This window comes from Microtus oregoni, unplaced genomic scaffold (genome assembly GCF_018167655.1).
Source record: "Microtus oregoni isolate MIOR12 unplaced genomic scaffold, Mior012 000005F_ref0000423, whole genome shotgun sequence".
Lineage (NCBI taxonomy): Eukaryota > Metazoa > Chordata > Mammalia > Rodentia > Cricetidae > Microtus > Microtus oregoni.
Genome location: NW_024543064.1, coordinates 50,508,780 through 50,525,992, shown reverse-complemented (window position 1 = coordinate 50,525,992; position 17,213 = coordinate 50,508,780). Strand labels below are relative to the sequence as shown.

The window sequence follows — 17,213 nt, the reverse complement described above, 5'->3', positions numbered from 1 at the left end:
TTCACCTGGCTTTGTGTAGGTTCTTGGATTTGGATTGGGAGTCAGGTCCTCATACTTGAACAGCAGTGCTTAACCACTGAACTTTTCCCAAGCCCCTATTTCACTAATTTTTTAGCACTTGATCATTCTTTACTTGTTACTGTCTATTGTACTTAAAGTTCCTTTCTTACACATCAAACATGGAGAGAAAAGATGAACATTTTGAAGAAATCACAGCTTTCTTGAGTCAGTCATTTTCTCCCTTCAATAAAGTTGGTTAAATACCATAACTATAACTATGATTCCATTGTTCAGAAACTAAAATAAAATCTGCAGTCTTCAAAGTTTTGACATCTTCCACTGCTATTCTATTTCTGTGTCTTTCCTAACATGTAATTCAGGCATCTGACTGAATTTAAAGAAGTAGAATCATTGGCAGCTCAAAACTTCATTTGTGCAACAGAGGTTTGAATGACTTGGGAGATATGTCTACACTTAAACGTTTTATTATTTCCTTTTTTATTGAAAGGCTTTCCCCACTGTAGTTAAATGATAATACCTTGTTTATGTCACTGGCAGTGAGTGTTCATGTATGACCTCAGTGTATCCTACCTGTTAGCACATGGTATTGTGTGGTCCGTAGACTTTTCAACAAACAAATGTAATTAATGTCACTAGAACTAGTGACTTTGTTTTTAATTCAGATCAAGTAGGAATTGACCTAGAAAGCATTTGATTCAGGAGTACGAATAAAATGAAATCACACAGCCATCCATTCTGTACTTGCGTCTGACTAGAAATGTACTAACTAGTTTGTTTCTCTCTTGGAATGGAAACCTTAAATTTTGTTATAACGTGGCATCTCTGTGTGAAATCACAGGTGAAGATGAAATCTGTACAGGGAGTTTAAAAAACACACTCATACACACGAATGCATGCACACACAACCCTTTGGGATCCTTTGGTATGTTTCACAACCTTTGATCAACATCTTTAACTTAGAGAAGGCTAAAACAGACTCACTTCACATCCACATGTATTTGGATATCATAGAGTCAAGCTAATCTCAGATTTAAAAAATAGATGTGTTTAGGTATAGACAAACAAGTTGACATTTGGACCATCTCTGTATCTAAATAAAAAATGCTCATCATAGTTCATAGTCCTAGAAATTACTCAACGACAGCTGCAAATTAATACCAATAAATCTATTACTTATTTTTCTAGTTTGCCCAAATAATTCTCAGAGCATTGACAAAAAGAAAAGTTACAGGTAGACATGTGTAAATGAACTTCTTCTTCTGATGCAGTGCAGACCAATTTTGTGCTGGAAACTTGAAATCCCAGATTTGTCCTGTGATATGGAGACTTGAAGTCATTTCCTTTATTTTTACGTCCAAATTTCTGTTGTCTTAACTGGCACGCTCCCAAATGGATAGATGCCTCCAGTTGTGTCTGTCAGCATGGTGTGGAGAACACCACAAATCTGGTAATTACAAGGAACTGTTTTCTCATTATTTCCCCACAATTTTTCTTTCCAAAGCATTTCCTAAGTTTGAAATGTTGTGAAAACCCTAGACTCTGGAGCAAAAAAAATGCTATTTTTAAAAAACAAGCTCTTATTGTGTTTTCTTAGCATAAAGGTAATGTATGTTCATCATAGAAAGGGCAAGTAAGCAAAATGAAGGCAAGGAAAGCCATAGAAATTTAACTCAACTGAGGGAGACATGGTTACAGTTCACACACATCTTCTAGTTCTTTCTCTGCATAGAAAAAAAAAATCACTTAAATTGTGTTGCACATCCTGTGATTGATGTATTACAACACCCCATGTTATAATTGGTTTTTCAGTCAACAGTATATTATAAATATCTCCCATGGCATTATTCTTGTACAGTATTCTTTGCATTGGTTAGACCATATTTACTGAACCAGTCCCAATTGCTTGTCTTTTAAGGTTTTTTTTTTAACTTTTATCTTTTCTTTTTTTGTTCTATAAATAATTCACTGAAGGAACATCTGAGCTACTATTATCAAGGGCATTTTTATGTAAAAAAAAGCTAAATTATTTAAAGTGTAGCAAAATGCTTTGGTGCTGAAATACGGTAACTGACAAGACAAAATGATTGCACGTGAGGCTGTCTTTGTGTGCTTAGGCAGCTTCCTTTGTAAGGGTCCCAGAGGTCGCAGACACGTGACAGATTCCCTGGAAAAGTTGAAGCCTCTGTAAGTCAGATTTCTATTACTAGAACAAGTATCTGGAAGAAAAGCAGCTTTTGAAGAGAGTCATATTGGTTCGTGGTTTTAGAGGATCTGGTTTGTGTTCGGGTGGACCTCCCAGGCTCACTGGTGTGGTGCGTGATAGCAAGGTGGAGAGAAGGCAGCTAGTAAAACTGCTTACCTCCTGGCCAGGAAGCAAGAGAGAACAAGAAGAAGGGATCAGCTCTCAGGATCCCACCCAACACTATGCCCCCAATGATCTCCCCCCTTAACCTAGCTCCTAAAGTTCCTCCTCCCCACAATAGAACCACTCTGAATGCGAAAATCTTTTTTATTTTTTAAAAACTATCTTTTTTCATTTTACATACTAATCCCAGTTTCCACTCCCTCCCCTCCTCCCATTCCCTACACACACACACACACACACACACACACACACACACACCACCCGCCACCTCACTCTCCATCCCCTCTGCAGAGAGGGCAAAGCACATTGTTCCGAGGAAGGATCAAAGCCCTTCCCACTATATCCAAGCTGAGCAAGGTATCCACCCAAAGAGAATGGGTTCCAAAAAGCCAGTACAAACAGCAGGGACCCCTGCCAGTGGCCCCATGGTCTGTCCCAGTCATACCACATTTAGAGGGTCTAGCTTGGTCCTATGTTGGTTCCTTCCCTGTTTGGCTAGAGTTGGTGAGCTCCCACTAGCTCAGGTAAACTGTTTCAGTGGGTGTCCCCATCATGGTCTTGACCTCTTTGCTCATATTCTCACTCCTCCCACTCTCCAGCTGAGCTTTGGGAGCCCAGCCCATGCTCCACCACAGGTCTCTGCCCCTGTCTACATCAGTTGCTGGATGAAGGTTCTATGGTGACGTTTAAGATAGTCATCAATCCGACTACAGGGCATGGCCAGTTCGGGCACCCTCTCCTCTATTGCTTAGGGTCTTAGCTGGGGTCATGGGCTGAAGAGATGGCTCAGCCATTAAAGACAAGGCTCACAACTAAAAATATGAACATGAAAATCTTAAAATGCAGGTCTTTTACAGGGGACACTGAAGATCCAAGATACAGAAAACCCCATGTAGAGAAAAATCAACAAACTATGATTTAATACAATAAATTGAAATAAATTATAGAACCACCTAAAAGGGGAGCCATTCTGTTACCTGTTTGTTCCTGTAGCAAATTCACAGCAATTCAGCATAAATTTCCATTTACAAACAATTCCATTTTTATTTCTTTTTCCACTCTACGTGTTGTCTTTTTGATCACACAAATTGTTGCTATGTAGATTAAAGTTGCCTCAACAAATCAACCCTTCTTACCAGGCATGCCATCTCCAACCACACTGAAGAAGTCGGAGAAGTCTGGTTTCAGCAGCCCCTCCCCTTCGCAGACCTCCTCCCTGGGGACAGCATTCACACAGCATCACCGACCTGTCATTACAGGACCCAGAGGTGAGTTGCTCCACAGAGACCCACAAGGTGTAAGCATCGTAATGTTGAGATCAGAGTAGCAAAGTGAGGAGACAGTGAGGGCTCCCCTGCAGTGAGTGATCAATTCTTTTATTCAAGGGTAGTCTTCGAATTTTAGGGACCAAAGAGATTCGGCATCCAATCCTAATTTTAAAAGACACAAAGACATTTTTTTTTTAAAGAGGCAGTGGGATTTTGCAGAGGTGGGGAATAATTTGAGCCCAAATCAAGTGTGCTCTCGAGTTGTGTGTGTGCATGTCTGTGTGTATGTATCTGGGTGTGTGCTTTTTCCATGTGGCCAGTTACCTATGTCTCACATAAATGTTTTTCCAGTCTCCCATCCTTACTGTTACTCTTCCCACGAAACCCGATTTCCATATGCGGCATTTTGTGTTGAGGTTGTTGGCATTGGGGTGGTGACGAGTTGTCTTCATTCATTCCTTTTGAAGTGGTAGATAGTTTGTCTGGTTTTCATTGCCATGTTTTCCTTATTTTAGTCTCATGTGCTTTTAAGTTTATTATTAAAATGTGTCCACAAGAAATATGATTTGTATTTCACGTTAAAGACAAGACTGAAACCTCAAGAGAATGTCAACAACTCACTTAACTTGATCCTATTGCAAGATGAAAATATTTATTGGTTTATTTATAAAACTCCCATGGTAGGAGTATGAATAACTGTGACCATTTTCACCCTTCCATCAGATTCTCCTTCATGTCTGTGATCTACCGGTTGGCATCATAAAACACCCTGGAGAGTTACAGTCTCTTGTCTACTTTGACATATACCTGGGAAACTGGTATTTGTTGCAATGTTAGGGCCACAAATCTGAATCCATTTATGAAAACTCTGATAGTCCTAAGAAAATGTGGTACTTGAGATGGATGCACAGAGAACATGTGAAAAATATCACTTAAAAAAATAAATACTCCGTCATGGGAGACCATTTCTTTATCAGGAAATTCAGTTTCTTCATCTCAGAGATACTGTGTTCATTGATATGACTTTCTCATCAGGCTCCCTGACTCTTCCTCACTTGTACATATGGCATAGTCACAAATGCTTATCATACATATATGTGTGCACATACATATATATGGTATATGTATATTACACATTATATAGAGAAAGCTGAGAATTCACATCTGAATGAGCCATTAAATTAGTTAGTATTAGAGCCTGTCATTAACATTCGTTGAGCATCTAAACTTTAGCAGGAAATGGCAGGTATGAAGCTGCTTTAGGTCAGAATATTTATGGTCCTAGGCATGTTATTCCTCACTTTTATGTTCAGTTTAGCATGTTCAAATGCTAAATGAATGTCAAGAGCAAATCTTTCTTCAGGACTCAGAGGAGGGGGTTGTGGAAGTTCATTCATTTGTTCATTAAAGACTTCCTGGGTTCTTGTCACTGTATAGACACTGGGGCCAGTGTCTCCCCTCCTCAGAGAACAGAGCTGGAGGAAGGAAATGAGCATTAAGAAAAGCTGGTGTGTAGCAGGCTACTATCACTGCATCAGATAAAGAGACCTGAAAGAGTGCACAGCATTGAAGTCAGATCTAAAGAGTCCTATGAGTAGCAGCCACTCCAAGCAAATGAAAAACCCCTCCTATAGCAGGGCAGCAAAGGTGGTGAAGAGCAGCATGCCAACAGCTGGGAAGGCTGGGAGCTGCCCCTGTGTTCCCATTCACCTTCTGGCTTGTTAGTGTCTCATCAGTTTGAGAAGGGCGCACAATGGAGAGTGAACCTTTCTTCTCAAACTCATACTCTCCCTGTGACAACTGCAATACAGTAGCATGTTTGGAGACTTTCTGAAGAACGAAAACAATGTGCGTACATCATTTCTTATTCAGAAAAATACCAAGGGTATCTACCCTGTGTCTTGGCTTCAAGCTGCATTTCTGTGAACTGTTGGGACTGCCTAGCACTTACACCAGGTGCACAATGGTTAAGCCCCTCTCCTAAGATGGCCTGCCCTGCTTTGGGCCAGAGTAGACTTCTTTAGCCCACAACACATGGACCTTTGACCTCCTAATTATATTCATAGTTTTAAGATGTGTATGAGGAAAGAGAAGCTTCATTTAAGAACTATGGAATACCAAAGATTCCTTGTTTTCCCCAACATTCAAGACAAATCCCAACATCCTCAGTTCTCCTTTCTCGAAAATCTGCTCAGGTACCCATCCTCACTGTCCCCTTCCTACCCTTTAGTGTGTGGCATAGGCCTTGGAGTAGGGTAATGATTCCATTCCGTTGCATCTCTGTGCTGAGAATCAGAGTTAAGGTAGGCAAACTGGGGCATCTGTTGGTTAAGGTATTTCGAGGTTGGGATGCTGTCCCTCAAAACTGAAGAGCCATTCACAATGGGTTCTGCATCCCCTTTTGCTTGGAAAGCTCATGCCTACAATAGTACCCCTCAGAGACAAAGACTGGTTTTTCAGGCCAAGTATGAGGACCAAATCACCAATAGAACATCTCCGTTCAAATTTACTTGGTGAATAACTTCAAAATGCATTTTTATGCTAGAAAAAGATGTTGATGAATAGCCCTCTAATTTCTGTATTATAGGGAGGCATTTTTTTAGAGCTTAAAATGAATGGACAGTACCACAAAGGAAGATTTATATGGGTTAGGTTACATCAAAAAATGTACAACTCCATGAAGAAAATATTTTTATATAAAATCAGAGAGCAAACAAAAGCCCACAGAAACATCTCATCTGTCACAAATGTAAACAAAGTTATAATAGCTTTAATATATAAAGATCTTGGTAAAATAAACTTGTCCGGTCGTATCCAACGAATCTTTCACACATTTTATATCACCAAGTAGGTTTTACGTAGTGGATAAATTAAAAGTAGTTTAAGTGCACGTAAATGCACACTCAAAAGAAATTCACACTCTACCCCAACCCCTACACCACACCACACTATACTCCACCCACACACTCTGATAAGTTCTCAGTGCTCCAGAAGAAACAGCAAACACAAATTTATGATCTTTCGCTTACTTCTTCTAAAGGAGTTTCCAAGATGGGGGAGGACCGTAGCCTGTCATCTAAAGCAAACTGTGTGAGATGGCCTCAGAAAAGCTTTGGTACTAAATGCTATGGCTTGTTTTAGCTTATGCTCCTCTGACCACTCTACTGCTTACATTATAAAGGTAGAGGTATGTGGTTTATTAAATCCAATCTCCTCCCTGGCAGTGGCTTTCTTTGTGGCTTTGATAAATCACTTTGCCTTGTGGTCTCAGTTGGACCATCTGTACCATGTGGATAATACTTTGACACCTATTTCTCTGTGCGGTTAGAATCAGGTGAAGGGGTTAAACTACTGTGTTGAAATAACCTGGAGCAAGAAAAGTTAAATCTCAACAAAGCCATTTTTGTCATTGTACACAATTGCGTTTATTGGGCACTGGAAGCTGGAAGATTGAGCTTATCAAGACTTTCTTTTACCTAAAGTCATCCCCGTCATAACATGTTCAATCATGGCACTATATCTTATCTATGATAATTGGAAAGAAAACCTCTGTTCTTCTGTCTGTTGTTCCAAACGTTGTGACTATGCCTGGTGATGTAGATTCAGTTCTGAGACTTCTTTCACTCGTTGAGAAGTCTCTCCATGACCTAGGGTATTTAGACATAGAATGGGTGTCTAAATCAAAGAGTAGCTGATAAAAAAAAGCATAAAAATTATTTTTAAAAATTCTTTGGTTACTTTGTATATTTAGTAAAGACCAAAGATAATTTGTCATAAATAAGATGGATATGTTTATTAATTTTCTACATAGAATTATATTTTGGCTAAATATTTGACACTGCAAGACATGAAGCATCTTCATCATTTTTAGATTGAATCAGTACTTGAATTTTTATCATCGGTGCTGAGAATGCCTCCACACTCACTCATACACACTCTCACACACATATAATACATATATATTCAGTGTCATTTCAGAAATTGTTAGGAAATTTGTCCTAACTTAAAGCCGGAAGTCATTGAATTATTTTTATATGTCTCATCAACAACTCAAACAACAACTTTAGAAACCAAGTATTCCAATGCAATCCAAAGATGTATTAATATGATACCTACATACTGACAAATGATGGTAGAAAAATGTTCGTCTTCCGTGATCAGACCATTTTGTTTCTATAAGAGCAGAAGACCACATATGTTAAAAAAAAAAAAAAACTTTTCAATTCACGACATTCAAGAGTCTCAGCTCGAATGGAGGTGTCCCAGGTGGCATCAGCCGGTGTTGTGTGGTGTGGGTGGCATGTGGAATGGGAAGTATGTATGCACTCACAACCAAGGCTGTGGTAAAGTCACATGATCAGCCTAGGCGAACACTACAGAAACACCTTGAGTTCATTAACTGTTTAATTAATTTTCAGTTATGTAGAATCTTTTACTGTTGCCAATTTTTGCATGAACCCCACATTTAGCTAGATGACTCTTTGTGGGGATGCAGCACAGAGTTTAAGAAAATAATTCCATAAGGGTTTGTCTGGCCCTTTTACATTGTGTGTGTGTATGTGTGTGTTCGTATGTCCGTGTGAACAAGCATAGGTGTGCAGATGAGAGAGTGACTTGCAGGGATCGGTTCTCTCCTTTCACAGTTTGGGATCCAGGCATTAAGTTCGGGTCACCAGGCTTTCCAGCAAGCTCCTTTGCCAGCTGATCCATTTTTCCAGCCTTTGTCTGACTCCTTTAAAGATTTGGAGTAACCATCAATGATATTTTAAATTTATTGTCCTCTCACCTCTACAAACACATGTCACTGCATACATACGTATGTATGTATGTATATGCGTTCTATATCATATAGTGGCATGTGTGTGTAGAGGTCAGAGGACAAGTTGCAGGAGTCTCTCCTCCTAAAATGTGGGTCTCAGAAATTGAATTAAGTCTTCAGGCTTGGCAACAAGCACCTTTACCCACTGAACCATCTCACCAGCCATCCATTGTCCTTTTTTGTATGGTCACATGGCCAAAACTATTATAATTAGCTTAGCTATAAGGGAGGGTACAACGTATAGATTAGATTTTTTTTAGCTTAATATAATCGTCGCTATGTATAAATTCAGGGTTGTATAAATCAATAGATGAGGAAGGACTATATTAGTGAACTGTTCCTTATGCACTTTATATGACTTACCAATAGCAATCTGAGCTGATCGGAGCCAAGACCACATTCATCTTGTTTAGTTTCCAGTTCAGTAGTTCCTAACCTTTATTCTGCCACTGGGGCGGAAAAAAAAAAGAGCTCCCTTTATTCAAACCTTTGGTTTGTTTTCACACTTTTTATTAGTCTGAGACATGCTATGGCCATTTACCTACGCTGATAGTCATGACATAGACTGTGTTCTCACACTGCGTTTTTAGATAGCTATCCTAAATGACTCCTGTCTCTTCTGTCTTTACTGCCCTCCGATTCCTTGCTACTGGCAAAGGCACAGTTTCTCCGAGGCACAAGTGATTTCAAACAGTTTTAAAGTCATTTTGGCTTTTCTCAATGTTAAAATTAACTTGAAAATTCTTGTCACCATCTGGTGACCCCTTAATTTGTCCCACAAATGTTTACCAAGTGCTCACAACAAGCAAGGTACTCTTATAGTCACTGAATAGAGGGAGTAAGCAGAGCCTGAGGATCCCCAGAGTACTTGCTGCTTGGCAGCTGAGGGAAGAGAAAAGCAGCAGTTGTATGGTGGGCTGATCAACCTTAATCTAAAATCAGAAATGCTCCCAAGAATGGGCTTGTGAGCGCAGATGTCACACAGCCTGGGCATCGCATTGGTGCTCAATGTTTGGCCCATTTTGAATTTCAGATTCTCAGGTTAGGGTTGTTTAATTGGTAAGTGTATACAGATATTCCCAGTTCTAAAATAAAATCCAAACTCGGAAACACATAGAGTCCCAAGCAATTCAGCAATTGGACTTGACCTCCACTGTGCTAGGAGAGGCACCAGATGCCAGGGAAGACAAAGAAGGGCATCCTCTTGGGGAAATACCATGTCATTTGGCATTGTCAGAGTACAAACAAGAATGATGCTCAATACCGTCTCAAACCTTTTGCCATCTGTTTGTCAGTATGCAAAATAGAGAGCAACTGAAAACAAATAATTCTGTTAGACAACTAGGTACTATTAAATTAAAATGAAGCGAATGCAGGTGTGGTTGCACCACTCCATCTTTATGAGGGTACGTGTGTGTGCATGTGTGTGTGTGTGTGCATGTGTGTGTGTGCATTGTGTGTGTATATGTGTGCAAGCACATACCTGTATCTATATATGTGGTATGTGTACGTGGTCTGTGTGTGTGTGTACATACCTGTATGTGTATGTATGTGGTGTGTGTGCACATGGTATGTGTATGTGTGTGTGATGGTATGTGAGTTCATTGTGTGTGTATATAGTTTAGAAGTCAAATTGTCCTGATTCTAAAAGTGTTCATAACATATACCAAAACAATAATCATATAAGCCAAAGATTTGCTGTGTAGCTTTCAAAGACATGTGCTATTTGGAAAGGAAGTGAAAACTTTATATTCTCTGAAAGCCTTCTCAATCTATGATCCTCCTGGCCCAGAAGAGAATCCTGCTCTTCATGATGAAACTGCTGAGGAGCTGAAGTCAACAGTACTTCCCAGTTTGGCCAAGAAAAGCATACTGCAGAGATATGAGCATGAAGATCGTCTTCCCAGAAGTCAGGGTCACCAGGAATGGCTGGAGGAGTGTGGGTTGCAGCATGCATAGACAGTAAGAAAGCAGCAGGGAAGGGGAGATAAATATGAAGGCAGCAGTTACTAAATGGCAGACACAGTGCCTTACCCATTCACCCCTGAATCCCTCAGCCTCATGACTGCGCAAGAGCTCTCAAAAACCATTCCTCAGATAAATTAATGAATGCATATGTGTGATCGAAACAGAAAGCGAGGAGAATAATGGGAAGTTCTTCCCCCTTCTGTAATAACAACAATAATGATAATTAATATTGTCAAGAACAAGTATTTTTGCAGCATTTATGGAGGTGCCTAGAATATGAACTCATTTGTCTAGGAGTTTCTGCCTTGCTATGTATTAGGAAAAAAATAGCTCAACATTTTGTGTCCCTTTGAAAGAACACAATATTTGCCTAGAGTATTGTTTCCATTCAATGACAAACCCGGAAGAGACATACCCTGGTGTTTCATTACTGTAGCCATGGCCCTATTCTGTTGGCACAGGCCCCAAGGGTTAGTCTTGTCCAGCTTTCTCCTGTCGTATCCACAAACTTCTTGGCTGTTTAGGAAAGCTTCTTAAACTTAGCTGTAGAACATACTGCTGCTCAACTGGGTCTAATTTGTTTCTCCTGTGTTAGTGCAATTGAATCATCTCAAGAAAATGAGAAGTAACTAAGTACCTGTGGCAAACACGGTGCTGACAAACCCTGCCAACAGACAGACTCAGGGTGTTTGTTATTAGAGTTTGTCGTCTGGGGAAACATGACATCGCCCGTCTCCAGGAGGAATGACTCCAGCTGATTTCCAAAGCCAGGCATCACAGACCTAGCAAGCTCCACTCTGGAGCATGGGGAAGACAGGAAAGATTTGGGAATACAAAGCGAGCACACACACATGGCCCAGCTTCACACGGACACCACGTCCAGGGGACTGGACGTTTAGTGATAGCAGAGAGGAAATACGGCATTTTAGCAAAGGCTCTTTAAGTCTCAGTTCAGGAAATTATTAAATTCATTAGCCAGATACTTACAACCAGCTATTACTGCCCAGCCAAAGGAAAAACTAGCGCCAGCAAATGTTTTAAAACTACAAATAACAAAAGTCAGGAAGCGCGTAATTAAAACTGTACCTTTATTGTATTGTAAAGAGTTTCACGGTGACATGGAAAATATTTAAAGGAGAAGGCTGTTTAGTTAATTTCTCTGCAAGTGAGCTGCAGAGTGGAGAACCGTCCCAAATTGACTGTAAGGCCACCCACCGAGCGAACCTCATAAAGGGCCAGGGCAACTCAGCTTGGTTGTGTGTAACTGTTCAATAATTACCAGATAAATGCATAACTCAGAGCTCTATTACACTAATAATTTGTATGAAGATAGATGTGTGGGACACCCTGCTGGGTTAATTTGTCATCCTACAGGAAACTTTAAAGAGGGTTCGTCTGTAGCGGAATCACGTTAATATGCTGTCCAGGGAGGACAGGTTAGAGCAGGGGGCCACTTGGCTCCTTAATCTTCAAGAGTCACAGATCCCCCGGAGGGAGTGCTGTGGATAACAGGGTGATTAGCCTGGTGGACTCACATCCACACTCATCCTAACAAAGGACGCTGCTTCCCCTCCCTATCCTGTATCCCTTTCTTTCTCTCGCCTTTAGCCGTACACTCCCTGCCACAGGCATGGAGCCACGCCCATATTTAAGTGGAGGCAGTGGCCAAGACCCTTTGCTGATACCAAACACATCAACTATAAGTGACTGTTATCAAATAAGCCCCTTGGCAGTTCTTTCTTCCTCGTTTAGTTTAGTCTTACATTGATTCCATGCTTAGAACTCATTATTTGTCTGTCTGTTTTTAGCACACAAGTAAAACTTTGAAATTGAACTTGTATCTTCTCTTCATGTGAAATAGTCTTCTCCCATTTTCTCCCTCCTTCCTCCTTTCCCTTTCTCCTCCCTCCCCCCAACTTCTGTTTGGAATAGAAAGCTCACATTTAGGCATCAGTGCAGGTTGGAGCCTCCCCTACTGACAGAATCATAAATCATGTTCAAGTTAAGTGCACTGCATTGCCTGGAGCTGAGCTTCAGCAGTGTTTATGTCGTGCAGCCTGTCACCCATTGGGGCAAGGGGACGCACACTGTAGGGCCGTCCTGTCCTGTCCAGATGGCTGCAAGAACAGAGAGGCACTCTCCCAGGCTGCATCCCGTGTGTTAGGAACACCAGGGCAATGCACTCACTCACATGCTCCTGCATGGTTTCTCAAGTCATGGCTCTACAGAAAATTTACATTCATTGTTTGCCATTTCTTTCTATTCAACCTCAGCTGCTTTGCTGCATCTCTCGAAGAGCTCGGCTTTCTTATGAGAAAAACATGTGTGAGAGAATCTGAGCTGCCTGCTTCTACTTCAGTACTAAGGGATCTGGGACAAAAAAACTCTAAAAGGAAATAAACCATTTGGGCTCTGAAAAAGTAATTTAAAGAGAAGCAGAGAATGTATAGGAAGGAGCTATGCCTGGCAGTAGAGCCGTCCACAACAGAATCCAAGTTCTACCAAGCCATGTGGGCTCTGTTTAAGCCTGTAGAAGTCATTCGTCCTTAGTGGGCCTTTGTCTTCCAACTTTTACGTGCTTGGAAAAGCATCCATGAGAGGAGAGAGTAAAATGCCCTGTGCAGTGTGGGGGGCTTGGAACGCAGTGTGTCCGGTAAATGTCCTTTTCTCTCAGACTCCTGCCTTGCGCTCAGAACCTCCTTTGCTCTCTTTGGTTCCTAGAAATGGTCTTAGTGCCTCACTTCCCCTCTACTCTTGCTGATCTAGAACAAGCTGGAAAAGAAAGATGGTCTGGAGGAAGTGAGCGGACCCAGGTTCCCTGTGCCCCCACTCATGTGTGGTAGAGGGGACTCTGCTGTGGAGCCAGTGGCCTATCCCTTGATGGACAGAGACTTCACCTATACAAGCCCCACCTCCTTTATCCGTTTCTCTTGCTAAAAGGGGAAGTACCTTTGTTCAACAACATCTGCTCCTTAGAGACTCAATTCAGCAGATAATCGTTGAGGCTTCAGCTGCCATGAACAGTGGAGGCCCAAATGGTCGAGCTTGAAAGACCACTCTCACCTTTCTACCTAGTAGAACAGACGTCATTGCAGCTGAGATGGAGTTAATGAGCAGGCCATAGAAGAACCTGAGGATAGCACCATCACCATCTGAGCTGTTGGTGGAGGCTGGAGGCTTTGTCCATCAGATTCTGTGGGTACCTTCTGTGACACAGTTAAAAACATTATCATTTTAAGGGATCTCACTAGGTAATCCTGAACTCCCAAATTCCTGAGCACTATAACAAGCTCACAGGTCATAACCCATCTCCTCTACTCTTCTCACTGTGAGCCCTTTTCACAGGCTCCATCTCCTGATGCTGTAGCATCCAAAGCACGAACAACTCCACACTTAATTTCGACCAAAGGGAGAAAGAATCACTTTTCTCCAATGGATCTAGAAAAGCAGCTACCACTGGATGCCCATAGATTTAATTTGCCTGATTGGGGCCATTTGCTCATCTCTTAAACAACTTTTATATCTCAAAGATAATGGGATGATATCTCATTGTGTAGCTTGAGTTCTCCGACCACTATCAGAACCAGGTGTCAGGGTTACTAACCACATAACCTGAGGTTGAGGGAAAAAAGCTCTCCAAAGAAATGTTAGACCTCTGATTACAGAAGAAAGGATGAGGACAGCTGGCCAGGCAAAAACAGTCCCTTACATTCCAGGAGGGGAAGCACGAAGCCGTTTGGGATGCTAGGTAGTGGACAACAACCCTCTCCAGCCTGGGACTTGTTTCTGCACTCAGCACTTGTAAAGCACAGATCAAACCCAAGCCTAGAAGGCCGGCATTAGTTCCTGCTGTGAGCCCTGTATTAGTTACCTTCTCTGAGGCTGCGATAGAAAACCACAGCCAAGGCAACTTAAGTAAGAAAGGGTTTATTTAGGCTCCAGAGGGATAGAGTCCGCCATGGAGGAGAAGGGCATGACGTGGCGGCCGTGGCAAGAAACTAGCTGTCCACATTGTCACACACAGAGAGAACAGAGAGTGGTATGAGGCTATATAAACCCTCCACGTTTGCCCCCAACCAGGGAAGTGCTTTCTCCAGCAAGGCTATTCCTCCTGAGGGTCTGTAACCTATAACAGCACCGTCAGCCGGAGACCAAGTGTTCACATACAGGAACCTCTGGGGGACACTTCTCACTGAAACCTAGGCAGACCTGTAGCTTCATTTGTGAACGTTCAACTCTGGAGTCTCGTTCTCCTGATCCCACTGCATATTCTGGATTACATTTCATATATCTCATTCCTGAAGACATCTGAAGGATAATAAATACTCCGAGTCTAGCTAGCATACTGTTTCTCTGGTAGTAGATTCTCAGTATGTTTGTTGAATGAATGTGCCTGCTCGACCTCTATACATTCATTCCTAACTCTCAAAAGGGTTTTCTAGTTGGTACTATTACACACTTAGAAAATAAAAGTGTGCCTGCCAGTTTAGAAGGCTTAAGTACCTTTGTGCACATTAGCGAGGCAGAAACAGTGTTAATCCATAGTAGTTGCTTTTTGAAACTGTAGTAATGAGGAGCGGCGGTGGGGCTGCATTCCTGAGGCCCTGGCTCCCGGCTGCCTGGCTAGCTTATACCCCAAAATAATTACACGGAAACTGTATTCTTTTAAACACTGCTTGGTCCATTAGTTTTAACCTCTTATTGGCTAGCTCTTACATATTGATCTAACCCATTTCTAATATTCTGTGTAGCATCTCGAGCTGGCTTACCAGGAAAGATCTTAACCTGCGTCCATCTTGGAGAGAATCATGGCGACTGACTGACTAGGCTTCTTTCTCCCAGCATTCTGTTCTGTTTACTCCGCCTACCTAATGTTCTGTCCTATTAAAGGGCCAAGGCAGTTTCTTTTTTTTTTTTTTTTTTTTTTTGGTTTTTCGAGACAGGGTTTCTCTGTAGCTTTAGAGCCTGTCCTGGAACTCCCTTTGTAGACCAGGCTGGCCTCGAACTCACAGAGATCCGCCTGCCTCTGCCTCCCAAGTGCTGGGATTAAAGGCGTGCGCCACCACCGCCTGGCCCCAAGGCAGTTTCTTTATTAACCAATGAAATCAACACAACACAGAAGACTCCCACATCATTTTTCCTTTTTCTGTTTAAACAAAAAAGAAAGGCTTCATATTCCCAAATATTGTTTATAAATGTTCTTTTACATTTAAAGGGGGATATGATATAGGTATGAATAATTTGCATTGGTATGGATTTTAAGGTCAATTTTGTTATATGAAACCCATACAGAACAGAGCAGGTCCACAAGAAGGGGTGGCTGGCACAGAGCAGTGGGCACCAGAGCCAGCTGGTACCAGACTGTACATGCTGGACTAACTCTTCCTCCCCTTAAGTAAAATCTATGAACATTAGAAAGAAATACTCTAATTCTGCAAGGTGGCTAAGGAGACGTCAGATTCAGGTGGGCACCTGAAGTGACCTTTGCTTATCACAATCAACGTCACGGTCTTCAAGTGCCGTCAGCTGTAGTAATAAAGGCGGCGGCGGGGCTGCGTCCCCAACACCCCAGCCGCCTGCTCGGCTAGCTTATGCCCGAAATAACAGCACACAAACTGTATTCATTTAAACACTGCTTGGCCCATTCTCTTCTAGGCTAATTCTCACATATTAATTTAGCCCATTTCTAATCATCTGTGTATAGCACCCCAAGGTGTGCTTACCAGGAAGATTCTAGCCTATGTCCATCCTGGGACGGAGCTTCATCCCAGGAGCGGGGCATGGCGTCTCTCTCAGGCGTCTGCTCCCGAGAGGAGAGCTGTCGAGACTGAGCTCACTTCCTCTTCCTCCCAGCGTCCTGTTCTGTCTACTCCTCCCACCTATCCTCTAGCCAATAAAATGGGCCAAGGCAGTTCCTTTATTAGCCAATGACCTTCCTCCATCAGTCAGCCTGATGGTTGGTGGAGAGAAGAGCTAAAGCTTGTCCTTTGGTTCTGCAGTTATGGGGCTGCCTTAGTATGCTTTCTGTCACTGGAATAAAAGGCCTTGACCAAAAGCTTTGCCTATGAAATCCCCACTCTTCCTATCTGCGATAGCCATAGCTGTTTGAACACATTCCACATGGACCACCATGGTAGCCTGTGCAGTTAGTGTGAGAATATGGTCAGTTCCGAACCCTGGCAGGATAAAGGCTGGGGCTGTGTGTCAGACCTTAACCTACTCCGTGTCTATAAACCTTGGATATCCTAACCAGCAGTCGAGATCTGCCCTGTGGCTTATTTTTAAAATATTTTTAATGACATATACTGCTTTGTTTTCCAGCCTTCTAGATTTTTATTCGATTACCATGAACCAGTCATACCGAGTTATTTGTAAACATGATTCTAGATACTGTATTCTATATATCCACCCAAATTTAATTTGGCCTCAGTAAGTATTTCCTTCAAGTCCTATTTTGAAATGAGAGAACCAGAGGAAAGGGACTTTGTCCATCCTTGTAAGCCATATAGAAGCAGAAAGTAATCTAACACCCAGGTTTCTGTCTAAATAGGAAGCTTTCCCAAAAGGTGTCCTTGGTCCTAGGACAGCATCTTTCGTGCTAAGTCTGTGCGACCCATCTAACCCGCATACACTGTTGGGCCTTTCAACAGAGAGATGAAGGTTCCCATGTGCCCACGTTAGGCCGCTATTTAGAGAGCATGCTCAGAAGCTGGATAGTTCAGGAGGCAGCCTGAGTGACAGATGTGTCACCACGGTGGAAGAAGAGGCCAGT

The 17,213-nt window shown here is 42.0% G+C and overlaps 1 protein-coding gene across 3 annotated transcripts in view; it reads left to right on the top strand.

Moving 5' to 3' along the window:
* Nfia (nuclear factor I A) overlaps nt 1-17,213 on the top strand; it is a 338,635-nt gene that overhangs the window by 258,917 nt on the left and 62,505 nt on the right. For 2 of the 3 annotated variants that reach the window (XM_041652192.1, XM_041652191.1), the window contains exon 7: nt 3,526-3,654. The exons of the other annotated variant lie outside the window; for it this stretch is intronic. In XM_041652192.1, coding sequence (XP_041508126.1) covers nt 3,526-3,654 — 129 coding nt within the window. The remainder of the gene's footprint in view (nt 1-3,525; nt 3,655-17,213) is intronic. 3 annotated transcript variants of the gene reach the window in all.